The sequence below is a fragment of the Aegilops tauschii genome, chromosome 7 (assembly GCF_002575655.3).
Source record: "Aegilops tauschii subsp. strangulata cultivar AL8/78 chromosome 7, Aet v6.0, whole genome shotgun sequence".
Lineage (NCBI taxonomy): Eukaryota > Viridiplantae > Streptophyta > Magnoliopsida > Poales > Poaceae > Aegilops > Aegilops tauschii.
The window spans coordinates 275,942,389-275,967,821 of record NC_053041.3 but is presented as its reverse complement, the minus strand read 5'-3'; the positions used below and the strand labels follow the sequence as shown (position 1 = coordinate 275,967,821).

General features: G+C 45.8%; 3 protein-coding genes across 4 annotated transcripts; 1 reads left to right on the top strand and 2 right to left on the bottom strand.

The window, feature by feature from the left end:
- Window positions 1-865: 865 nt before the first annotated feature.
- LOC109733743 (large ribosomal subunit protein uL1) lies at window positions 866-6,261 on the bottom strand. Its single transcript, XM_073504017.1, is given in 6 exon segments — window positions 866-1,106; window positions 1,193-1,398; window positions 1,702-1,867; window positions 2,209-2,428; window positions 2,969-2,997; window positions 6,211-6,261. Coding segments are annotated over 6 exon segments (726 nt in total). The 3' UTR covers window positions 866-1,052.
- A 7,332-nt stretch (window positions 6,262-13,593) lies between these two features.
- Window positions 13,594-17,080, top strand: LOC109733745 (probable uridine nucleosidase 1). 2 transcript variants are annotated; one of them, XM_020292963.4, is made up of 9 exons: window positions 13,594-14,012; window positions 14,884-14,999; window positions 15,077-15,136; window positions 15,541-15,723; window positions 15,808-15,912; window positions 16,005-16,101; window positions 16,199-16,306; window positions 16,406-16,541; window positions 16,745-17,080. In XM_020292963.4, the coding sequence occupies exons 1-9, from the start codon at window positions 13,952-13,954 to the stop codon at window positions 16,851-16,853; spliced, it is 975 nt and encodes a 324-aa protein (XP_020148552.1). In that variant the 5' UTR covers window positions 13,594-13,951; the 3' UTR covers window positions 16,854-17,080. The 2 variants fall into 2 exon arrangements, with proteins under 2 accessions (XP_020148552.1, XP_020148553.1); XM_020292964.4 differs by having other exon boundaries at window positions 13,657-13,847.
- Window positions 17,081-17,302: 222 nt separating this feature from the next.
- LOC109733744 (fatty acyl-CoA reductase 1) lies at window positions 17,303-21,697 on the bottom strand. The gene is made up of 7 exons (XM_020292962.4): window positions 21,401-21,697; window positions 21,044-21,147; window positions 19,172-19,374; window positions 18,954-19,054; window positions 18,159-18,871; window positions 17,895-18,022; window positions 17,303-17,780 (listed from the first exon to the last, which is right to left on the bottom strand). The coding sequence occupies exons 1-7, from the start codon at window positions 21,498-21,500 to the stop codon at window positions 17,627-17,629; spliced, it is 1,503 nt and encodes a 500-aa protein (XP_020148551.1). The 5' UTR covers window positions 21,501-21,697; the 3' UTR covers window positions 17,303-17,626.
- Between the last annotated feature and the right edge of the window lie 3,736 nt (window positions 21,698-25,433).

Here is a 25,433-nt window from a genome sequence, read left to right as displayed (position 1 = left end):
CAATGATCAGCGGCAGTTGCAAATGATCGGTGCTATGATCTGATCAGTACTACCCAAGTGCAACTGCCAATGATCAGTGACTGTTGCAAATGATCAGTGCTGTGATCAGAACCCCCTAAATGGATTCAAATTTGTCCTACTACCATTTGTAGCATGCTTATGCACGAGGCCGGGGACGATGCGGTTGCAGGTCTGCCATCAAAGAGACAGAAGGAGCAGTGAGGGAGAGCATTCCCTGCTACTTTAAATTCCATGCGGGTCAAGAAACAAATACAGCCCAAGCAAACCAAACAGGTCATTCATTTTCTTCCTGCACGAGCAGGATGATCCAGATTGACCAGGCAACCAAACACGCCGCATGAGACCATAGATGACCAGCATGCCATGAAGGAGTCGCTTTGAACCACATCGATCGATGATCGCTTAAATCAAAGTCAATTAAGTACAACTAATTTTACTAAGCATCTCTCTTAACGCCTTGCTTGCATTATATGAGGTCTGACTATTTGGCTTGTATTCTCAAGAAGCTGAACCATGCATTGTATGAGGTCTGACTATTTGGCTTGGATCCTCAAGAAGCTGAACCAGTATGAGGTCTGACTATTTGGCTTGGATTCTCAAGAAGCTGAACCACATCAACCGATCACTGAAAATCCAAAAGCAGATATTACGATTGTCGTTTTTCCAAAATCCCACTTCTCCAGTTTTACAGATAACAAACTTCTATTTTCCTGAGATTTGCAAGGCTAAGCAAATAAGTTATCCATTTAAACACGCTTATAGGAAACATTTCAAGTAAAAACTACATTCAGATGAATATCAAGATCGCATATAGATCTCTGATAACAAGCACAACGCAGAATCATAACAGAAAATGCAGTTCCATTGCTCCCATGATTTCTGTTCAAGACAAGACTAGAAAGATAAAATACTTGTTGATATTCGCTTAGGCAAGCACAAAATTGGTATCAGTGAAACAGATCTAATCCAAAGACAAGCAGGGGTCGGCAGGACAGCCCAGTATCTTATCAAATTCACTGCAGCGCACACACTTAGAACACCCGTACACGCTTCCCCATGGTGCTCTTCACGTACAGGCACCTCACCTGGGGAACACAAATCATATAAAATCAGGCTGTAGGATGCAATGTCATGCAACATAGTTGAAAGGAGAATCCAGAGGATGACTCACATTCTGCCAATTCTTCTTCAGGAGGGACACAAGGAAGTTAACACTCATTTGGATGTTTTGTTGGATCTGCTTCTCGTCCATCGACAAGTTGCCCACAGCAACACCCATGCAAAGAACCTTCTTTAGCTGGAACTTGACTGTAGCTTTTGTCTCGTTGACCTTGGCTTCAAGAGATTCCTGGTGACTAACCAGAGTGGGAAACTTGCCTGCAGGCATCGGCATGATTGGATTAGAAAAGATATAATACCTGCTGCCGCATGGTATTAATAGCACTAACACTAGCAGACAGCTCTCAGAGAGAACATAGCAATATGCGGTGACGTTCTAGAGCAACAACATAAAATATCTAGGCAACGAAAATAGTCTAATTGCTTTTTCTGCACAATGCCAAAGGCTCACAATGCACATAGCAACAAATAAAAACCAATCAGAACATGCAACGAGGCATCTACAACCAGATTAAGACTTCATGTAAACAATAATAGCTTGAAACGAGATGGATAACTTGCCTGCCTTGTTAAGACCAGGGCCAAGGAGACGAGGGATCTGCTTGATTATGGCCTCTGATGCCAAGAAAGCATGGTACTTCTTGGCTAGCTTCTTAACAAGCTTCTTGTTCTTGTTCATCTTCTTGAGACTTTCAACATCCATGTAGTCAAGTCCCATTTTCTCAGCCTGTACACATTCCAAGACAGATTATGATATGAGAACACATGCTAGTACGATAGTAGGCAGAATAAAAAAAGGTTCAATTCAATTTTCATGCCATATTATCATATGAGAAGGTATGGTAGTTCATGGTTAAAGAAATGTCACTAACATAATTGACACATTCAAGGCACAAACGCTGTCAAAACATAAGCATTTCAAAAGATGCCGTAGTTGAGGTGGGGGGGGGGGGGGGGGGGGGGGAGCCCCAGTGCATGTAGCTCCAGCTTGCGCAGGGTCTGGGGAAGGGTCCGACCAGTTTGGGTCTATTGTAAAACTTGCACAAATATATCAAGGAGAATCATTACCTGGTCGACATGCTGGGCATCACCAAGCATGCACACCCTCATCTTTGGGCGGGGGATATGGGGCAGCTTCACTGAGCCGCTGAAGCGTTTGTCCTTTTGTGGGTCGTAGTTTTTGAGACCGATCTGAAGCTCCACAGTCTCAGTGAACTTGCGCTTCTTTTCTCTGGCCTCCCCAACAATCTGGGTGATGGCATCCTTGACAGCGTCACTTTGGAGCTTACTGCAATGGGATAGACAAGCTCAAAATCTTGATGTTGTAAGAACAAACCTGAAGATTGAGCCACCCAGTTCTAGAATGATGTAGCTTGAAGGAAGAAGAAACGTGGGCAACATTAGAATATACCACAAGTTTTAGCAAGTTAATCTTGTGGAGGCTACATTTAATCAATCTCTTCCGCACAACATCTTAAGCAATTTAGACTTGTAGATGGCTACATTAAATCAATCTCTCTCGCACAACATCTTAGCCACTTAAGAAACAATTGAATCACTACGCGCGCATAAGATCTGAAGTCTACTCATAAAGCTAGTGAATCACTAGCTCACATCTTTAACGGACAACTCTCTCTGGAACAAGATATTTAACTCGATTCCATGAATATCCAACAGCAAACTGACATGCAAATGACATATATCCGAAGTAATTTACAGTGTTCGATAACACAATTGCAGAGAGCAATGGACAATTTTATGGCGCTGGACACAGTCGTGAAAACAAACTAGATGAGATGTGATTCGACGGAAGGAGGCTAGGAAGTACCTCATGGCTGCCGCCGATCAGTTGACGCCCTGCAGGAGCGAAAACACGAGAACATTGAGATTAAGAGAGATCTAGCGGGACACGGAACAAATCAAGCGCAGGATCGGAAAGGGAAGGTATACAAATTGGGGGGAAGAGGTAGGATGTGGTGTACGCCGGAGAACTTACGGATTTTGGCGAAGCGGCGGCGGCGCGGCGGCGGCGGTGAAGAGAGAGGGAGTAACGAAGAGGACGCGGACGGGCACGGAGGCTCCTCTTATATGTTCGGCACCGCGAAGCGATGGCAGGGCACGCGAAAACCCTAGCGCCTCGGATGGACGTCACGGATGTGATTGCACGCGTTCTGGGCCGTTTCGGCTGTCTGACGCCTCTAAAGATCGTACCTATGGGCCGGTCCGGAAACCGAGCTGGTATATGACAATTCTTTTCCGAATGGTGGAATCCTATTTGGCGCTTAAGGGCAACTTCAACGCGGATCATTAAATCGCCTTTAAATGTCACTTTTGACCATTCCACGATATATTTGGTGGTGCCCGTATGTACGATCTTAGGAAAGTCAAACATAGGGAAGGTTGAGGGAGTTTGAACACACCGTGGACACGTCAACTTAGCTTTGGACCCCATCACAGTCATTTGGCCTCTCCCTCCTTTCTCTCTTCTCTCTTCATTGGACAAGGAACATTTATTAGGTGAATATATAGCTGGATGGGCGGCGCCTGCTTGACTGTTCACGGAAATATTTGGTGATGCCCATTTTGGTGAACCGTGTTGCAATTGCCCTCACACGCCAATTACAGGGCAATAGGTGCAGGGAGCCCACTTCCACCCTAGGTTGTCGCTGGACAGTCGCCCATGTTATCTCCCTCTGGTTTTCTAGGCCGGTTTTTTGTCTGGTTTTTGCTTTCTCGGGTTTGTGGGTTTTTTTCTTTATTTTTAAGTTTGTTTTTTCTCTTTCATCCATTTTATTTTGAAAAATTATAAAATTTTCAAATCCATGATTTTTTTAAGATCTTAGCAAAAAAATTGAACATTTTATCAAATTCGTGAATTTTTTGAAAATAGCATATTGTTTTGAAATTCATGAATAAAAATTTTCTAGTTTGCAAATAATTTTAAAATTCACGATTTTTAAAATTTTGTGAAATGTTTTTCTAGTTCAGGAACATTTTTTAAATATTTTTTTCAATCCCGTGCACTTTTTTTATCTGCGTTGGTGCATAGATGGGTTGGCCCAATTAGGCCATAGGTGATGTTTCCCTTCCGATCTTGGAAAGGTTTCATTCTGGGTTTATCTTTTTTCTGTGTTTGTTTATATTTAGGTTATTTATTTTATTTTTATTTTTATTTTTCCTTTTTACTTGTTTTCTTTATCCCTTTCCATTTTATATTTCATAATTCTTAGGCATTTTGCAAATTCATGGATATATTCTAAATTTATAGATATTTCTAAAAGTCGGAATATATCTTCAAATTTGTGAAGTTTATTGAAAATTGGAAATAGTTTAACAATCCAGGTATATTTTTTTATTTTATGAGCACTCACGATTTTTCTTAAATCCGCTAACGTTTTCAAATATGTCATCGTTTTTAAATTCACATGTATCTTTTAGTTTTCCTCAAAAAGGTATCTTTTAGTTCACAAACACTTTTTAATTTCAAAAAAGTCTATTTATTTGAAATTTAAGAACATTTTGTAAATTCATGAGTATATTTTTTAAATTCGAAAGAGATGTTTTAAAAATTGAAACATTTTCGAAAATTCAGTTGTATTTTAAAATCCGTAAACATTTTGGGGGGGTTCATGAACATTTTTTAAATTCCTAAGCACTTTTTCAAATTCTTTATCTTTTCCGAGATTCAGGAGCATTTTCAGAATTCATGATATTTTAAATTTTGAGAACATAATTGCAAATTTGCTCGCTGAAATGCAGCAGCCAACTAAAGACTGACGCTCCATCGCGGGACCCGAATATTATACACCGGGAAGAAAAATAGCAGTCTGAAGAAAATGTCTAGGCGCTATAACCACATGTCATGTATTGATGACGCATCCCGTTATAAGAGCGTGATTGCGTGAAGAATATGCCGGGGCTCCCACCTTGAATCAATCATCGCAAGCTAGCGTCGTTCCGTTCCATGCAGAAAACGCACATGCCTCTTGGAAACGCAGGCAGGAGAGCATCTTGGAGCGAGTCGTGTTATTAGTTCCCACGAGGGAGGGGGTTGGATGGAGATGGTGACGGGGCGGAACGTGGATAGACACCATAATACAGCAGAGAAAAGAAATATGTCTGCTAGCGTCTAGCGGCGTTGCTGACCTGTGCTGGAATTTTATCTATTTCGGCCTAGCCTAATAACAATTTCAGAAATTCCTAATAAATCTTAGAGGCTCACTTAGCCCATTCATGCAAGGCAAGGGACACTACTAAAGTTTAGTCCCACATTGCTAGTTTGGAGGGAGTTGGACCTCTTTATAAAGGAGGTTCTTTCCCCATATGTATGAGCATGAGAACAAGAGGGACATCCACGCGCGCTTCTCCTCCGCCGCTCGCCGCGCCGATGTCTAAATTTTTGCCACGCACTACGGGTATACGAAAGGTCACTCGGGAGCTGGAAAGTTTTTGTTGTAGTGGATATTGAATACGAATTCGGCTGCTATCTGTTCGTTTCATCTCCCTCGTTCCCTTCAGCTCCCGACGCAGCCTCTCGCCTCCTTCTCTTGCGCCTATAAAAGGGAGGTCGCTCCTCTCAGAGAGACGTACCAGAACTCATTCTTCCTCTCGTCACCGGTTCCTGAACACTGCGCTGCTGCTACGATCTTCCTCATCCCGGCTTGCGGCGTGCACCGCAGGTCGGGACAGTAGGCCTCCGAAATCGCACCTCTTTGAGTCCTGTACGGGAGAAGGGTGATAAGGTTTTTGGGGAGCGCTCTGCACGACTAATGACTTCTTCGTCACGGACACCCCGGACTCCGACGACTACTTCCCCGACGACGACTACTTCCCCGACGTCGACAACCTCCTTCACGACATGGCTACCGAGGACACCGACCCCAAGTCCAGTGCTACTGTTGCAGCTGCTGTCCCGTACGTGTTCTTGTTTTTCCTGTTAGAGGTTCTGCCACAGTTGCTTGTTCTAGTCCTTGCCCTACACATGATAGGTTCTACTTCATATATGCTACTTGGTCTACTGTCTACTCTAGAGATGTTCGGTTCTAGTTTATATTTGCAGATGTTATCTACCTTCTCTTTGTCAGATCGCATGACTTGCTTTATCTCTGCTACTTTAGTCATGCTTTATCTAGTATTTCCGTTAATAAAATCATATGGTAAATTGCTCATATTTCCAACAATCCAAAAACATTATTATAGGCAATTTACACCAAGTGGTTTTGCTGCTTCCATGAGAGCTCCTATGTTTGAGGGTATCCACTCTAAGAGGTGGCGCATGAGAGCAGTCTTATGGTTTCAAATCATGAGTTGCTATGACGCCACTCTTGGCAGACCTGAAGGAGAGCTTGATGCTCAACAGGCACAAGCTTTTCAGAAAATGGATACTCTGTTTAAGGCTGCTCTCTTGAGTGTTCTTGGTGAGAACATAGTTGATGCTTATGCGTCAATTGATAATGGAAAAGATATGTGGGATGCACTCGAGGCCAAGTTTGGGGTCTCGGATGCTGGCACTGAGCTGTACATCGTGGAGCAATTCTATGATTACAGGATGACTGAAGAGCGCTCCGTGGTTGAGCAAGCTCATGAGATACAGTCATTTGCTAGAGAACTTGAGCACTTCAGTTGTATGCTACCGGACAAGTTTGTTGCCGAAGGTATCATCAATAAGCTTCCTCCTTCATGGAGGAACTTTACTACCTTACTGAAGCATAAGAGGCAGGAGTTTTCCGTTCCGGATCTCATTGGCACTCTTGATGTGGAAGAAAAGGTGAGAGCAAAGGACACACGTGCTCGAGGTATTGAGGGAGGATCTAGTGCCAATCTGGTACAGAAGAAGAACTTCCAGCCCCACAAGTTCAAGAACAAGGGCAAGTTTGATGGTAAAGCAAAGTTTGATGGGAAGAACAAGGTTGTGCAACACACGAACTTCAAGAAGAAGAATGACAAGAAGAAAGGTGCTTGTCATGTGTGTGGGGATCCTGATCATTGGGCTCCTGGTTGCCCTAATCGCTATGACAAGCGTCATCCTGGGAAAGGCGGCAAGACTGCTAATGTTGTCATTGGAGACACTGACATAAAGGATGCTGGGTATGGTATATTTCCCGCCATTCTTTCAGTATGTCATTCTCCTGATTGGTTGGTTGACACGGGTGCTAATGTGCATGTATGCGGTGATATTTCCATGTTTTCGTCTTATCAGACCGCAGGGACTTCAACCGTGCTGATGGGCAACGGTTCAAGTGCTTCTGTTCGTGGTGTTGGCACGGTCGATCTGAAGTTTACTTCGGGGAAGATCGTGCGGCTGAAGAACGTGCATTATGTCCCCTCCGTCAATAAAAATCTTGATTGCGGATTTCTTCCGTGTAGAGATGGCTACAAGCTTGTCTTTGAGTCGAATAAATTTGTAATATCCAAGTATGGAACCTTCGTTGGTAAAGGCTATGAGTCAGGAGGCCTGTTTCGTTTATCCTTATCAGACGTTTGCAATAAAGTTGTTAATCATATTTGCAACAATAGCGAATCAAATGTGTGGCATTCACGTCTTTGTCATGTTAAGGTTGGTTGCATGTCGCGACTAGCGAAGTTGAACTTAATCCCTAGTTTCACCACTGTCAAGGGATCTAAGTGTCAAGTGTGTGTGCAAGCTAAGCAACCTCGTAAGTCTCACACGACTGCGAAAACGAGAAATCTTGCACCACTCGAGCTCATACATTCAGATCTATGTGAAATGAATGGTGTTTTGACAAAAGGTGGAAAGAAATATTTCATGACATTAATTGATGACTCCACTAGATATTGCCGTGTGTATCTTCTGAAATCTAAGGATGAGGCTTTGAACTTTTTCAAGATCTATAAAGTTGAAGTGGAAAACCAACTTGATCGAAAAATCAAGAGGCTTAGGTCCGACCGTGGTGGAGAGTAATTTTCCAATGAATTTGATGCTTTTTGTGCGGAACATGGTATAATCCATGAGAGGACGCCTTCCTACTCACCTCAGTCAAATGGGGTGGCCGAAAGAAAGAACCGTACTCTAACTGATTTGGTTAACGCCATGTTAGACACATCGGGTCTCTCCAAGGCATGATGGGGGGAGGCGATATTGACGGCATGTCATGTCCTAAACCGAGTCCCCACAAAGAACAAAGAGATAACTCCATTCGAGGAATGGGAGAAGAAAAGGTTAAAACTCTCTTATCTGCGAACATGGGGTTGTTTGGCGAAAGTCAATGTTCCAATTCCAAAGAAGCGGAAGCTTGGACCAAAGACTGTGGATTGTGTTTTCCTGGGATATGTTTTTCATAGCATTGGCTATAGATTCTTGGTTGTAAAATCTGAGGTACCTGACATGCATGTCGGTACGATCATGGAGTCGAATGATGCGACTTTCTTTGAAGATATCTTTCCCATGAAGGATATGTCTACCTCGTCTAATCAGGAGATGCCTAGTTCATCGAATCAGGAACTAGTTACAATTACCGAACCTGCCATTTCGATGGAACACTTTGAAAATTCTGTGGAGGAGAACAATGAAGTTCCTACTAGGAGCAAGAGACAGAGGGTTGCAAAGTCCTTTGGTGATGATTTTCTTGTGTATCTCATAGATGACACTCCCAGTTCCATTTCAGAGGCCTATGCATCTGAAGATGCTGACTACTGGAAGGAAGCGGTTCGTAGCAAGATGGATTCCATCTTGGTGAATGAAACTTGGGAGATAACTGATCGTCCTTATGGGTGCAAACCTATAGGATGCAAATGGGTATTCAAGAAGAAGCTTAGGCCTGATGGTACTATTGAAAAGTATAAGGCTCGGCTTGTGGCTAAGGGTTATACCCAAAAGGAAGGTGAAGACTTCTTTGATACTTACTCACCTATGGCTCGACTGACCACTATTCGAGTTCTACTTTCACTAGCTGCCTCACATGGTCTTCTCGTTCATCAAATGGATGTTAAAACTGCTTTCCTAAATGGAGAGTTGGACGAGGAAATTTATATGGAACAACCAGATGGGTTTGTACTAGATGGTCAGGAAGGAAAAATGTGCAAGTTGCTGAAGTCTTTGTATGGACTCAAGCAAGCACCCAAACAGTGGCATGAGAAGTTTGAAAGAACTTTAACCGCTGCAGGCTTCTTTGTAAACGAAGCTGATAAATGTGTGTACTATCGCCATGGTGGGGGCGAACGAGTTATTCTTTGCTTGTATGTTGATGACATACTGATTTTCGAAACAAATCTGAATGTTATTAAGGAGGTCAAGGATTTCCTATCTCGTTGTTTTGAGATGAAGGATTTAGGAGTGGCTGATGTCATTTTGAACATCAAGTTGTTGAGAGACGATGATGGTGGGATTACATTGCTTCAATCTCACTATGTGGAAAAGATCTTGAGTCGCTTTGGCTATAGTGACTGCAAGCCCTCTCCAACACCATATGATGCGAGTGTGTTACTTCGAAAGAATCGAAGAATTGCTAAAGATCAATTGAAATATTCTCAGATTATTGGCTCGCTTATGTACTTAGCCAGTGCTACAAGACCTGACATCTCTTTTGCTGTTAGCAAACTGAGTCGGCTTGTCTCAAAACCAGGAGATGTGCATTGAAAAGCTCTAGAGAGAGTTTTGCGTTATTTGAAAGGCACTGCGAATTATGGAATTCACTACACTGGGCACCCAAAGGTGCTTGAAGGGTATAGTGACTCAAACTGGATCTCAGATGCTGATGAGATAAAGGCCACGAGCGGTTATGTATTCACTCATGGAGGTGGCGCTGTTTCTTGGAAGTCTTGCAAGCAGACCATCTTAACGAGGTCAACAATGGAAGTAGAACTCACAGCACTAGATACAGCTACGATCGAAGCAGATTGGCTTCGCCGGCTCTTGAATGACTTGCCGGTTGTTGAGAAACCTGTACTGGGTATCCTTATGAACTGCGACAATCAAACTGTGATCACTAAAGTGAGCAGCTCAAAGGATAACATGAAGTCATCAAGACACGTTCAGAGAAGGTTAAAGTCTGTCAGGAAAATGAGAAACTCCGGAGTTATTGCATTGGATTATATCCAAACTTCTAAAACTCTGGCAGATCTTTTACTAAGGGTCTATCACGTAATGTGATAGATAATGCATCGAGGGAGATGGGTATGAGACCCACAATATGAGTTGTTCACAGTGGTAACCTATTCTTTGTGATCGGAGATCCCGTGAATTAGATGTGGAAGACAAGCTGTTGATCAACTGAGAGGAGAGTATCCTTACTATTAACAATACCACTCCATGAAGATGCAATACTCTCCTAAAACTGTATGGCAGGTTGATGTATATCTTAATGTGTTCTAAGTGGCTCATTTAAGCAGAGATGTTGTCCTGCAGGACATCTTTTGAAGAACACACCTATATGAGTCTGATTGTTAAACGTCGCAATCTATGAGAGTAGGGTTCTCTCTAGTAAACTCATGAAAGGTCGCGGAGTATGACGCATAAGCTCCACCCGCGGGGAAGACCCACGGTAGCCATGTATCGGTCAAGGCTTTATGTGAAGCTAGATTCGCAGAAAACTTGCAGTTCAAGGCCCAGTCCACTGTTCAAGTTGCTTACTAGTGTAGCATAGAGTTCTAGGTGGAAGTTCAACTTAACAGTCTCCACTGCAGTACCGATATATAAAACAGTGTTTTGGAACTAAAAGCAAATTCTATGTGGCTCTAGGATCTGGTGGGGGATTGCTGGAATTTTATCTATTTATGGGCCTAGCCCAATAACAATTTCAGAAATTCCTAATAAATCCTAGAGGCCCACTTAGCCCATTCGTGCAAGGCAAGGGACACTACTAAAGTTTAGTCCCACACTGATAGTTTAGAGGGAGTTGGATCTCTTTATAAGGGAGGTTCTTTCCCCATATGTATGAGCATGAGAACAAGAGGGACATCCACGCGCGCTCCTCCGCCGCCGCCCGCCTCGCCACGCCACGCCTCGCCACGACACGCCGCGCCGCGGGAATGAGCCGAGTCGATGTCTAAATTTTTGCCACGCACCACGGGTATACGAAAGGTCACTCGGGAGCTGGAAAGTTTTTGCTGTAGTGGATATTGAATACGAATTCGGCTGCTATCTGTTCGTTTCATCTCCCTCGTTCCCTTCAGCTCCCGACGCAGGCTCTCGCCTCCTTCTCTTGCGCCTATAAAAGGGAGGTCGCTCCTCTCAAAGAGACGTAACGTACTAGAACTCATTCTTCCTCTCGCCACCGGTTCCTGAACACTGCGCTGCTGCTACGATCTTCTTCATCCCGGCTTGTGGCGTGCACCGCAGGTCGGGACAGTAGGCCTCCGAAACCGCACCTCTTTGAGTTCTGTACGGGAGAAGGGTGATAAGGTTTTTGAGGAGCGCTCTGCGCGACTACTGACTTCTTCGTCACGGACACCCCGGACTCCGACGACTACTTCCCCGACGTCGACAACCTCCTCCACGACATGGCTACCGAGGACACCGACCCCAAGTCCAGTGCTACTGTTGTAGCTGCTGTCCCGTACGTGTTCTTGTTTCTCCTGTTAGAGGTTCTGCCACAGTTCCTTGTTCTAGTCCTTGCCATACACATGATAGGTTCTACTTCATATATGCTACTTGGTCTACTGTCTACTCTAGAGATGTTCGATTCTAATTTATATTTGCAGATGTTATCTACCTTCTCTTTGTCAGATCGCATGACTTGCTTTATCTCTGCTACTTTAGTCATGCTTTATCTAGTATTTCCGTTAATAAAATCATATGATAAATTGCTCATATTTCCAACAACCTGGTTTGATTAGTTTAGTGGGTGAGCTAGCTTAATGATCAACCTGGTCCTTGTTGCTCAATAATGTACTTCACTTTTAGCTGAGACTTGAGACATCGAAGCAAGAACATGAATGGCCATTGGCCAAGGTACGAGTGTACTACGTAGTAGACACGGCATGAAGCCTATGATTTCCGCCGGGGCCGCTCTTTCTGGAACATATACAAGAATTTCACATTTTATGCAAACCCTCACGGTTGTTCACGGCCCATTTTTTTCCAACATGGAGTAAGATATTAATATCAATATAATTATACTAATTATATCTGATCTCTACAACGACAAAATATACAAACACAATCTAGACACCGAGGATGCACGCAAAAAACGGATAAAAAGAAGAAACGGAAAAGAAAAACGACACGACAAAGACAAACAACATACAAGTAACGACACCATCAACCGCCCTTAACAATGGATGAACTACAAGAAATGTTTTCTGAAAGCGATACCTTCAAAAAGAGAACGACAAACAAACGATGCCGTTATTCGACAACCACTGAAGGTCAAATCTTGGGTTTTCATCCCGATGAGCACGTCTAAGGAGCCTCCATGCAATGTCGTTAACAAGAACACGATGTATAAACACCCTTGTGGCTATATTCATTTTTCTCTCTCATAAAGGGTGTGTATATTAACTCATAATGTATTGTCAAGAGAATACAACACATAATGAGCATAGATATGACCTCTTGGCGGGACAGGAAAAAGGAGGAAGGACCCCCCCTCACACGCCGCTCCCGCGGACGACCGGGAGGGCAACCGTGCCGTTGTCGGGACCCCACCCCTTCCGCCACCTCCTCCCCTCGCCGCCATCGAGGCGCGCCGCCTGGCAAAGCCCGGTCGACATCAGTGGCGGCGAGATCTCATCTTCCCTCAGTTGGTGGAGTTTGGCGCGGGCAGGCGGCCACCGGGTGGTGGTGGCGCGGTGGTTGGGGCCTGCGTGTGCCTCGCCCCCCGCTGTGGTTCCTGAAGGTGGCGTGGTGGGCCGGTGCGGGGCGTGCCCGTGGCTGCCTGGGTGGCTCGATCTAGCCGCGCCAGATCTGGCTCTTGGCGCCTCGGGTGGCGCGGGGCTCCCTTCCACAACGTTTATGGATCCAGGCTGGAGCTCCCCGTCGGTGGCAACCTCCCTTCTCCTGGAGTGCAGGCCAACGGAATTGCGACCAATTCTCTGACCTCTTATTAAATAGCTTAGGCACTAAGTACTAAATTATTGGTTATATAACTTTTTTGGTTGATGAAATGCATATTTTAGCAACAAAAACCACGTACTCTGATCCATAATTCTTGTCGTGAGACAAAAACAACATTATTTCACACCAATTGCGACGGAGGCTATTCTGACCGACACCTCGAGAAGGCACTGAACTAACATTACCCACATGTAACACGCAAAAGGAAAAATTACGCACATGTAGCCCCGTCAAATCAAACAAAAAGCTACTCCCTCCGTCCGAAAATACTTGTCAGAGAAATGGATTTATCTAGACGTACGGACGGAGAGAGTATGTACTATTATTGCGATGGAGTGTGGGGATGCCTTTGCTTTCTGGACATGATTCTTTTTTTTTCCTTTCTGGACATGATTCATTCGTTATTATTGCCCCCCATCTCCATGGAAGCTCCTCCACTTGTCCTGCTCTATCCCATCTAATCCAGATCCGACGGCCTAGGAGACACGGCCACGCTGATCCGACGGGCATTCCAGCGCAAGATCTCATCTTCCTTTTCCCTAATCCCCAGCCCCAGCAGCAAGAGGAAGGAACTTGGCGCTCCTGACACCCCCTTTACCCCCAACCTTCCGTGTTTGCATCGTGTATAAAAGTCCGGGGAAGCGAGGCTCGTTGGAAAAAGAAGGACAGTCTGGAGAAAGAAAGAAAGGGCGAGGTTGCGTCCGCTCATCCACTTGGCTCTGCTCGCATCTTCCTTGTTGATTCATTCCGATTCCCCTCGCTAGCTAAGGGAAGGGAAGGGAAGGGATCCCGAGGACGATGGGGGAGGACGGGCAGATCCGCCGCGACAGGGTCATCATCGACACGGATCCCGGCATCGGTGCTGTCCTCAATCCCTCCCTCCCTTCTCCATTGTTTCTCTCTCGCTTCGATTCCCTGTTACTTCTGCGCTTTCCCAATCCCACCTGTTGCTGACATTAATGAATGGAATGGATGGAGGAGTGAGTTGGCTGGAGTAGGCAGAAATTACGTTTCGTTATCATATTCTAACATCACGTAGTACCACGAAAGCTCCGGTTTGCTTTTGCTTTACTGCTCTGCTCTGCTCGCACGTGGTTGGTTGGGTTATGGCGTGTCAACCCAGCCCGCCGACGAAAGCGACGGTGCCGTGCCACCATCTCGATCATCACCACGGTTTCTCGTCCTACCCCCGTCCCTTCTTCAGTGGAGTCGAGCAGGAAAATTGTAATGCAATTGTGGTTCAGTTTTCTTCTGCAAGTGGAGTAATACTACTTAATTAGCACCCAACTGGACAATCAATTCGGTATTAGTAACTCTTTTGCTAGTTTACGGCACCGTAATTAATTGATGGTATAGAAGTTGTATCTTCACACCAACATAGTGACATCGATCTCAGCTACGTTGTTGGATACAACTTTCATGACTGGCAAATGTTTATGTTATATATGCTTCTTGCCAAGTTCCAGCAACCCAAACTATATTATTGCCTTTGCCACAAGTTCACAGCTAAGCTTCCAGTTATATGATCAACAACAATAGGATGCTGGTGTACATACTTTGCAAATGTTACACTGGCTATCAATGTCTACAGCTTCGTACCAGTATGCTGCATGCGCAACTCAAACTACAGTCTGTACTGATATCTCCTTCTCGAAACGAAAAAAAAACCTCACCTGTAAAAAGCTATTATTCCCTATTTATTCTCACTGCCTGCTTTCTCTGATTTCTAGATGATAGCATGACGATTCTAATGGCATTTGGAGAACCAAATGTGGAGATCATTGGGCTGACAACCATATTCGGCAATGTCACTACAGAGTATGCTACACGCAATGCGCTCTTGCTGGTGAGCGTCGGACACTGTTGAGTTTTGCTTCTTCTGATTCTTGCTTTTGCTAAACATTTCGAGTCTTCAAAGGACAGTGTGAGAGAGCAGGGCATCCTGAGGTTCCAGTAGCAGAGGGCAGCCCGGAGCCTCTTAAGGTACGATGGTTCACACTGCAAATCTGTACATTTCGAACTTCACGATGGCTTTGCAACTGGATGTTTCTTGTTTAGTTGATGCTAGAAGTGTGCATTTTGTATTATCAATTAAAAATGACTCTGAGTGCCTACTGGATTATCATCCATCAAAAGCGTTTAGCTAAGGTCAAGTAATCGATTGTACAAGATGCCATCTCGTATTTGCACTAGTGGGTGTTTTCTTTTTCCTACTTGCTCTACATGTCATATTATTAGCTCATTGATAGATAGTCGGTAGCGTGGCATGTAACATGAGCCTACATATTTTATATGGTAGATGGAGTTCAGAATTGAGACCTCCAATAATACTATGTTAAACTACAGTTTCGGTTGGTCAGCTGAATGACATGACTTTTGTATTATAGGGAGGAGAGCCACGCGTTGCTGACTTTGTTCATGGATCTGATGGTCTTGGTAATTTGTCTCTTCCTGCACCTACTACTAAGAAGGTTGAGGAAAGTGCTGCCGAGTTCATGGTTAATAAGGTCTCTCAGTTTCCTGGAGAGATATCTGTACTTGCATTGGGACCCCTGACAAATGTCGCATTGGTATGCTTACAGTTACAGGATAAAGCTATTTACCATGCTGTATGCCATGCCAGGGGCTAAGAGATAGCTTGTATTCTTTGTTAGGCCATCAAAAGGGACTCGTCATTTGCAAGCAAGGTCAAAAAAATAGTTGTGCTGGGTGGAGCTTTCTTTGCAGCTGGAAATGTCAACCCTGCTGCTGAAGCAAATGTATAGTCATTTGTACTAAACACTGGTGCATTATTTATGAACAAGCAGAAACAACAACACAAGTATTGAACTTTGAGTATACAACTGTGCAGATCTACGGAGATCCGGATGCAGCGGATGTAGTTTTTACATCAGGAGCAGATATTGATGTGGTTGGCATTAACATAACAACTCAATGCTGTTTTACAGGTTTGTTCCTTGATACCAGTGTCATCTTCATATAGCTCAACTTGTGTGAGTATGGGGGTTAACTACTAGCCCGCCGTGTGAAACTTCTTTTATGCAGATGAGGATCTCTTGGAACTGAAAAACTCAAAAGGGGTGCACACACAGTTCTTGTGTGACATGTGCAAGTTCTACAGAGATTGGCATGAGAAGTCTGACGGCTTCCAAGGTATATTGTAGCCCTGTCTTTTCGGTATGCTTTTGCTAAAGTTGCCGCTGAATCTTCAAAGCCAGTTTCACTTCCAACTGATTCATGCATTCTATCCAGGGATTTTCCTACATGATCCTGTGAGCTTTACAGCCTTAGTTCACCCTGAGTACTTCACATTCAAGAAGGGTGTTGTGAGAGTCGAGACCCAGGGCATTTGCACCGGCCATACTTTGATGGACCATGGATTGAAGAAGTATGTATATCATATACTATTTCTGAGTACTTCACATTAGCTCTACCTACTCAAGTGTTTCAACATTCTTACAAACATATTCATCTGGTGATTTAAGTGTCGCACGTGCCCAGTCCACTGGTTTAAATTCTAACCAGAGTGTCATTTCTGAGTATTCAGTTGTAGATGCAAGATATTGATTGCTTGTTTGCACTACATTGCAGGTGGAATTCAGAAAATCCATGGTCGGGTTATGCACCAATTTCAGTTGCGTGGACAGTCGATGTGCCAAAGGTCCTTGCATATGTGAAGAAGCTGCTGATGGCGCCCTGAGAATAGAACCAGAGGTCTATTCTGACTCTTTGAGCTGAAGTGTAATGGTTCAGGTCAACTCTCATGGCCAAAGCATTTTTTTTCCTGTTTTTAGAAGCAAGCATAGGAGGAAGGGAAGCTTCCTAGTGCAAATCAAACTATGGGGTAAATTCTGCATATGACAGCATTGTGACAACATTGATTCCAAATATCTATATATACCAAGTACATTACAAATTTGGGAAAAACTTCCCCATACTCGTTGTTGCTTTGTGCCCGTCTCATGTCTTTGTTTAGCAGGCATATTTGCACGTGTTTAGACAAATGAGGAAGATCTATTTGCTCATGTTTGGTCATGTCGGGCTAAACCTGATCTGCCCATGAGAGGTCGAACTGAACATGAGTTGGCACTACTTCCTACTTGTAATTGCCTGCACATTTTAGGCCCTTTTTTGGAACTGTTTCTGTGTGGGAACGAACCGATTGCCATGCATTATTTTGTAAAATTCTTGTGCTTCAAACATGACATGAATACATAGATTTTATCATCCCAGCTCATTTCAAGACATGAGCAAATTACACAAACCTGAACATATAATTCAAGAATACATGCTTGTTTTTTTTATTTTTTTATTTTTTTATCACTGATCGATGATGTCCTTCTCCAACATAATAATCTAGCCGGCATGTGAAAAGTCTTCCTTGTTACCCATGCAAGAAGAACACGCGCGATGTGGTTTTTGGCTTTGTGGAGAAGATAAGGTGCATATATCTTAATAAATTTTGCTGCGGTTTTACTTGAGCACATACTTGAGGACACCCGGTATGTGGATTTTGTAGAAGTAGTCGTTCCAGTCGACGGTCTTGGGATCAAAATTGAACATGTCGTCCTCCGGGCTTGTCTTGGTCATGGTCAATCGCAGCCGCTCCAAGTTGATGTCGTCGAAGCTTGATTCGTTCATTCATTCAATGGTTTGACAAGTAAAGAAGATGAGACGTGAAGGACATGCTGTGTCGGAATTAACAACGAAGGTTGGATTAGCAGTAGTTTGTGACGCTTACCATCCTTTGAATAAGGCGAAGGGCCCGTAGACGTCGACGAGATGCATGACGAACTTGTATTTCCGGGTGAGGTCGTCGTAGAGCTGCGAGAAGAGGCCGCAGAGGAGCAGGTTCACCAGGTGCAGGATCTGCACACACCATTAAAATTTCATTCATTCTAAGATTAGTAAACATTTTTTTTAGAGGAACATATTTTCTTCTTGGATTGATTACCTTAGATAGAGAAGAGAAGAGAAACGAAAAGAAAAGAAAAGAGAGACGGACCTCGAGTGGCAGCTTGTACTTGATGAGCATGTACAAGTGGAAGCTGGCGATGGTCTTGAAGAAGTGCATCTCCTTGGTGGGGATGACCTGCCCGTCCTTGCTCAGCCTGGGGTTCTCGTAGAAGTGCCGGCGGCCGGACTCGTAGAGCACGCCGTAGGGGGCCGGGTTGCGCAGCGACGACGTGGCGTGGTACATCACCTCCGCGCCCTGCTCCTCCGAGTGCGCCACCATGGCCACCATCATGGCGTTGGCCACCATGTCCCCCGGGATCACGTCCATGGTCAGATCCAGGTCCGCCAGGAAGCACGACAGGTTCTGCTTGGCGTAGCCGATGATGATGGTGTCGATGGTCCGGGTCCCCTGCATCCACCCGGGGAGGGGGTCCCTGAGGATGCTGGTGATGATGCTGGGCCGCAGGATCACCACCGGGATGGCGCCGTGGAGCTGCCCCAGCAGCATCTCGCCCATGGCCTTGGTGAACACGTACGTGTTGGACCACCCGAAGTGGCGGGAGCGCTCCAGCCCCAGCTCCTTCATGCCTTTCCGCTCCCTCTTCGTCTTGTCGCCGCCGTCCTGCCGCTCTAGCTCCTTCTTCACGTCGCCGACCAGCCGCAGCTCGGCGTCGATGTCCAGGTAGGTGCCTTCCCTCAGGGTTTCCCCCTTCTTGAACGGCCTCTCCATGATCAGCCCTTCCCTGTCGCCGGCTGCAAATGCTGCGGCATCCAACATTTTCTCTCCCTCAGCAATTCAGCTCAGCATTTTTCGACACAAATCCAACAAGGGAAAAGTGCTGACCGGTGGAAACATGGAGGAGCATCTTGAGATTGGCACACTTCTTGGCGAACTGGCACAGGTACTTCACCCCCATCACATTCACATCCAACGCAACGTCATATCTGCAAATTAACACTACTATGAGTTAGTAGTACAAAACTAACTTTATTTAAGTTATTATTAATTGTCATTTTCCTCCGTGTATAAAAGCGGAGCTGTATATAAATTTTGGTGGGGACCTTTCGTAGAAGTTGGTTGTTGCAGCTCCATTGACGATGATGTCGACCTCCTTGGCCAGCTCCTCCAACCTGGGAGCATCTAGCCCCATGTTCTCGAAGATGACGTCACCGGCCAAAGGGACAACCTTCTCCTCCACAAACAGCTCGAATCCTCCCTTGCCATGCTTCTCTTTCAGGAGGCAGAAGAGCTCAGTGTCTGTCACCTGAACCATCAAATAAGCGTTTCCTCCTCATTTTGTTGAAAACTCAGTTTGCACTGCCTGTACTATTTCTTTCGTAACTACACATGCCCTTCGTGGATGATTAATCGTGCACTGCAATGTTTCAGAGGTGGATAGAAAAAAAAACAGAGAAAAAAAGAAGTAAAACATACTCCCTACTATACATAAGATAAGGACGAGCGGACGACAAACCTACCAGTTGCCACAAAAGGGTCGCCACCAAAGATCTCGGAGATGATGTGGGCATTCTAAACTGCACATGCCCTTCATCGCAGTACAGTAATAAGTATGAACATGCACATGCCCCGTAGTGGTGGATTTCTAGCATTAGCGGTACCACTGCCACGCAGGGGATCTATCCCTATCTTTACCCCTCTCTCTGGGCTGATTTTTTTGTATTGAATTAGTCTGGGCTGAATTACTGGCGTTGAGTGGTGTTGTGTAGGGTACGCGTGAATTTTTTTTTGTTTTCTGTGGGACGGTGCGCGTGAACTTTTTTTTTGTTTTCTATGGGACGGTACGGGTGAATAGATGGACTCAAATCAACCAACTCCTCATATGACTCATTCATTTGGTGTGCCTAGTCGTAAGCCCATTACATATCCTTGTAAGGAACAAAGCTTATTCGCAAAAAAAGGAACAAAGCTTAAAAGTTCTCTTTTCCGCAAAAAAAGCTTAAAAGTTCTCCGGTCTTTACATCGCAAAAAAAACCCTCCACTACACGATACATAGTTTTAAAATTTGTGCAAGCTCAAACACCGTCTACTATAGTACTCTTTGTTCCTCTGAGCGATTGGCCACGTTTGGCACTGAGAGATGAGTTATGATAATCAAACTTCCGGATCAACGTTTGCCTCTCTCTTGTCCGGTGAGTAACCGACTTTTCTCATAACGGATTAGTATATGCAAAACACAGTTCAGCAACCAGAAATTTAGCTTATGTCACCACCATTGAGTCAGGGAGCACCTGGCCTCTCGGTTGGAGCCCTACATGGGAATGGGATGCTCTTGAACCCTAGGCATGGATCTAATCGGAGCTTTTCACATTTTACCAGGAGCTGTGGATCCCCGTGACCGTAATGCACGGCACAGGGCCGGGGAAATATCTGTGCAAGGGACATGGGGTAGGTGGTGCCATGAAGAAACAATTAGTACTGCTAGCTAGATGGGTATGGACGACGACGTGACTAAGCATGAATGGGTCGATGCATCATCCGTCACACATTGATGGCTTGCATGTTAGACCGCGCCATATCGAATGCGTTTGTACGTTGCGGCGCAAATTAAGCTCCATGGTGCGCATGGACATGGGACATGCATATATCTCTTCTCTTGCTTCGATCGTCATAGTGACTAGATGGAGCTACACGATACAAGATGTGCTGAGGAGTGAAAGAGAGACGTGGGGCGAGTAATTCCGGACGGAGGATGAAGAATTCATGAGAGTCCATGTGCCGCTGCTAGCTGCATACGCCACACTCGGATCGCATGATGTACTATAATAAATCAACCACATGACATGCATGAGAAATCCACACACACAAAAAAAGAGGGTAAACCCCCCGGCTGGCTTGTGCATGGATGGATGCACACGGCCACCCATGAATTAGGTCCGTTCAAGTAACGTGGAGTGAGTTAGTTTAGCAAGAACCTCTGCCTCGACGCGTTGCTTGGCGGAGTGGGCGTCCATGGCTCGCACGAGCAGGTAGATCCTCCTCACGTCTGGCTGCACCCGGAGTATCTTCTCCACAAGAACTGCATGACACGGAAGGCACGCATGGTTAGTCGTACAGCGCATGGATCCGATCAGTGCCGCGCGCAAGCCGTCGTCTCGTTAATTAGCCATGCATCATGCAACTTGCTTGCATGGGGCAGTAGAGTACGTACACGGCTTAAGCACGTACGTAGTAGTACGTAGGTAGCTGTGGCAGCTAACTCAACTAATAACATGTAGTACCCTACTTAGCAGTCGGCTAACTTGACTAATACTCGATCGTGTACGACTTACTCTTTCCGAGGAAGCCAGTGGCGCCGGTGATGAGGATGGTCTTGCCCTTGAAATACCCTGCGATCTTCTCTGCGTCCAAGCTGCCATCCACCATCACCATCCCGCTTCTTCTCCTTCTCCTTCTCCGGCTCCTTGTTTCCTCCTCTTGGCCCTCTTCCTCCTCCAGAGACAAGGAGGCAGAACCAGATCTGGAGAGAGAAGCAGAGCCCTGCCACTAGAAGAAGGCTAGGAGTAGTAGTAGTGATCCAGTGAGGAGTGGCCGGTGACTGCAGGCGCACACACTACACGTATTTATGCAGTTGGCAGTTGCCAAGATAGGGCATGCAAGCCAAGCACGTACAGACCCAGTGTCAACGAAATTAAAGACCGTGCGGCACAAGGCCTAGCTAGCTCTGGTCTGGACTCGCCGGAGTACGTGACGATGCCTAGAAACAGCTGGCAGTGCTGTGCACATATGCACACTGCCTTCCGTATGTACTACCGGCAGCTCCTACATGTTGTTAGAGTATCTCTAGCAGACCCCGTATAGGTGGTCAAACCCTTATAATTTTTGCGTTTTACAGTTTTGGTCGAAAAAAGTGTTCAATCCATAAAAATTTTAAGGGCCATCGAAAATGCACACCTGAAACCCTTATGTTTGGAGGTTGGAAGGCCGAACCTAGGAGGCCCCGTATACCGGTCAAACCTCGTCGGAGCAAACACGCCGCCACGGAGTTTGCTGGAATCCACCCTAAACTCGCCGAAATTCATCACCGCACACCGGAAAAGGCCGCTAGACGCCGCAATCGATCGCCGCCGGTTCGAATTGGACGAGCTCGACATCGTCGTGGCCTCCCATGACCTCAGCCTGGCCGTCGGAATCCTCTTGGTGCGGCAGGCAAAGGGGCACGGCTCGGCCGGCGCGGCTGGCAATAGAGCAAGGCGCGGGCGGCGGAGGCGACGGAGAGCTGGCCGGCGAGGCTGGGCGTGGCCGGCGTGGTGATGGGGTGCGGCCGACGGGCGACGGGGCATGGCCGGGGCACGGCCGACGAGGTTGGGCGCGGCCGGCTGGGGGAAGGGGCGGCAACAACTGGACTAGAGAAAGGAGCTCTTATCCCATTTTTATAGTTTGTTTTACATTATCTGTTCGGCCGTAGCTAAAATGAACCCTTAAAATGCATTTTTTTCGATCCGTATCCCAGTTTTATAGTTTGCGATTTTAAGGGGTCTGCTAGAGATGCTCTTACTACTGTTATTTCAAGAATCCTCAATTAAGCACAACAAACTATTACTAGCACACATTGCCTTCGATCTCGGCTCAACAAGCAAGCACCAGTTTTAACCAAGGGCCTCAATCGTTTAATGAATCAAGTACGCCCTATCGAGCCTGCATGAGTGAATTGCAGAAAACATTAACATTGAAAGCTAGGGTTGTAGAACCACAGTTCTACAGTTTTGTGCCAAAAACCACTAATTCTGAGCCAATTTTTTTTGCAAAAAACACCAGTTGTCGATTTTGGCCCATTTAATGATGATTATGACAAGTGGAGCCCGCAAAAGATGACATGGTATAACGGTTCTGCACAAACGGCATTAGACGGGTTTGTCTACATTTACATAGACACTCTTCGGGCAAAAATAAAAACGCAATCGGGTCTTGCCCAAGCAAAAACTGCAGCACGACACAACGGCGTTCATGGGGTCTCGTCACCGGCAAGGTACGGACACCGGAGCGTCACCCGGAGGGGAAAGAGGGCGGCGTCTGGCCTTCGGTCGGTGGTGCTGTGTCCGCATCGGGTGGTGGTGGGACGGGCACGAATGGAGGAGGTGGCGGCTGGGTGAGGGTCAAGCAGGCGGCTGCGCTGCTGGCTTGCTCGGTGGCTGGGGTCCTCGCCGTAGACAAGGTCGGGGCGGCATTGTTGGTCGGCAGGAGCAGGGGGTTGGGGTCGCCGGTGACGAGGGCGGCTGCGAAGCTCGGCGGCGCTGGCTGTTGGCCGGAGCCATGGCTGTGGGGGCACTGGGAAAGATGGGGAGGGGCGCGAGGCAGGTAGAGCAGGGGGGAGGGGCGGCGACGGGAGCGAGCAGCAGCAGCGATGTCGGCCGCGAGCATCAGCGAAACGGGAGAGAGCAGTAGCAGCGGCGCCAGAGCAAGCAACTTGTTGGTGCAATGATAGGCCCTTTATGTTTTGGAGTTTATTGACATAAACTGTATGGGACTTATGTGTTTGCTAGTGCACGCAGAGTAACAGGTCCCTGAAGTATCGAGGAGTTTGATGCAAACGACGAAGATAATCTCCCTGCGTAGCAGCGAAGGTTACCACCGAAGATGAAGCTAACAAGAGTGACCCCTAAAAATTGCTGAAGTTCAAGCAATTGGTTCGGTGTATGTTCGAAGAAAATGACTGCGCTCGAGGAAGAATGAAGACAAGATGAAGACGTAGCATTTGTTTCGTTGTTCTTCTTTTTCCATTGAGTCATAGGACCACCGTACTATTAAGAGGGGTGTAGCGTTTGAAGCTTTGATTCTCTGATGCTAAACCCAAATCCTATGAGAGCTGTGAGAGAAATATCTTTGTGTTCCGAGCAAATACTTGCCAGCAAGAGACTGTGATCTTCTTCACTGTGATAGATTTGACTCGGACCGAGGAGTTAGCATTACTTGTTCCTCAAGTAATGTTACCGTTGCTCCAAAATCCGACCGTTGTGAACGTGTCAGTTGGCCATTGGCTGGACCTCGTGTCCATATTGGTCATTTCTCGTCTGGGAAGGCTGCGGCTATAAATAGCCTCCCCCTCGGCTTTGTCCAGTGGCTGCTCTGTTTGATTCCGAGAAGATTTTTGAGCAACCCACACTCCGAGCGATTTGAGTTTAAAATCCACCCAGAGAAAAACCCTACAGCCGAAGAATTAGATAGTGGTTCAGCATCACTAGAATCTAAGTTTAGTACGCTCCACCTATTACTCTTGAGAGCTGCAAACTCTCTAGACCGTTAGGTGTTAATTTCTTCAGAGACCAAGAGTGATTGTGGTTCTCGAAGAAGAATTCTGTAAAGGTTCGGAGATCGCCTTCAAGTATCTACCACGAGTGATCGGCGTTAGTTGACGAATCAATTGTCAAGGAGAATAGGGTGAAGAGAGTTTATTTTCCGTGTTAAGTCACAGCCCCTCCATCCAAACGTAGTCCTTGTGCAGAAGGATGAAATGGTCAAACAAATACCTTGTCACCATCGAGCATCTTCGGTTATCTCTGTCATTCATGTTTACCTTCAATGCATTTTCATTCATATGATTTACATCAATGCATGCTCTTGTTTCCTTTCGGTACTCTGTGTTAGTTCACTATACACTACTGCAGGATGGTCCAAACGCGACACTACGATCAGAGACCCTTCGACGAAACTATGTGTGATGCCATAATCGCAAACGGTGGTGTAAAAAACCCGTAAAAAAGGTGCAAAACGTTTGCGATGACATATGCATCAAACACGGTTCAGATTTTAGTTGCGTGTGCGATGCAGGGCATATGGTTCAGTTCAATTAACTATTTGGGATGAGGAGGAACAAAAGAAACAGGCAGCCAGATGAAGGTGTGTGCGATATACAGCATACGGTTCACTAGGATGAACTGTGTGTGATTAGGCAACACAATGGAAATGGTTCAACTGAACAAGATGTGTGTGATACGTGGCAAACAGGTCCGTAATCAGAAATGTGTGCGAAGACCAATAATAACACAGACGATTGCGCTAATATGCCGTGTGATTTGCTTTGTCTACAGAAGAATAACTGAAATAAACATTCAATTACATAATTGACTATACAGATCATTCGCACACACCTCAATAAACAATTACATGCATTCTAAAGTAGGAGAAACGATCGTCTAGTCATCTACTTCTTGTGACGCTCCCGCCACTGCTCTGTGGCTCGATCCCTCGTCCGGGGCAGGAAGAAGACACTTCCTCATGTCAACGATTCGCCCGTACATCTCGTAGCTTGTGTACGCGTCCTTGGCCGCCTACTTGACATGTTGTTCATCTAGTCTCTCATGCCAC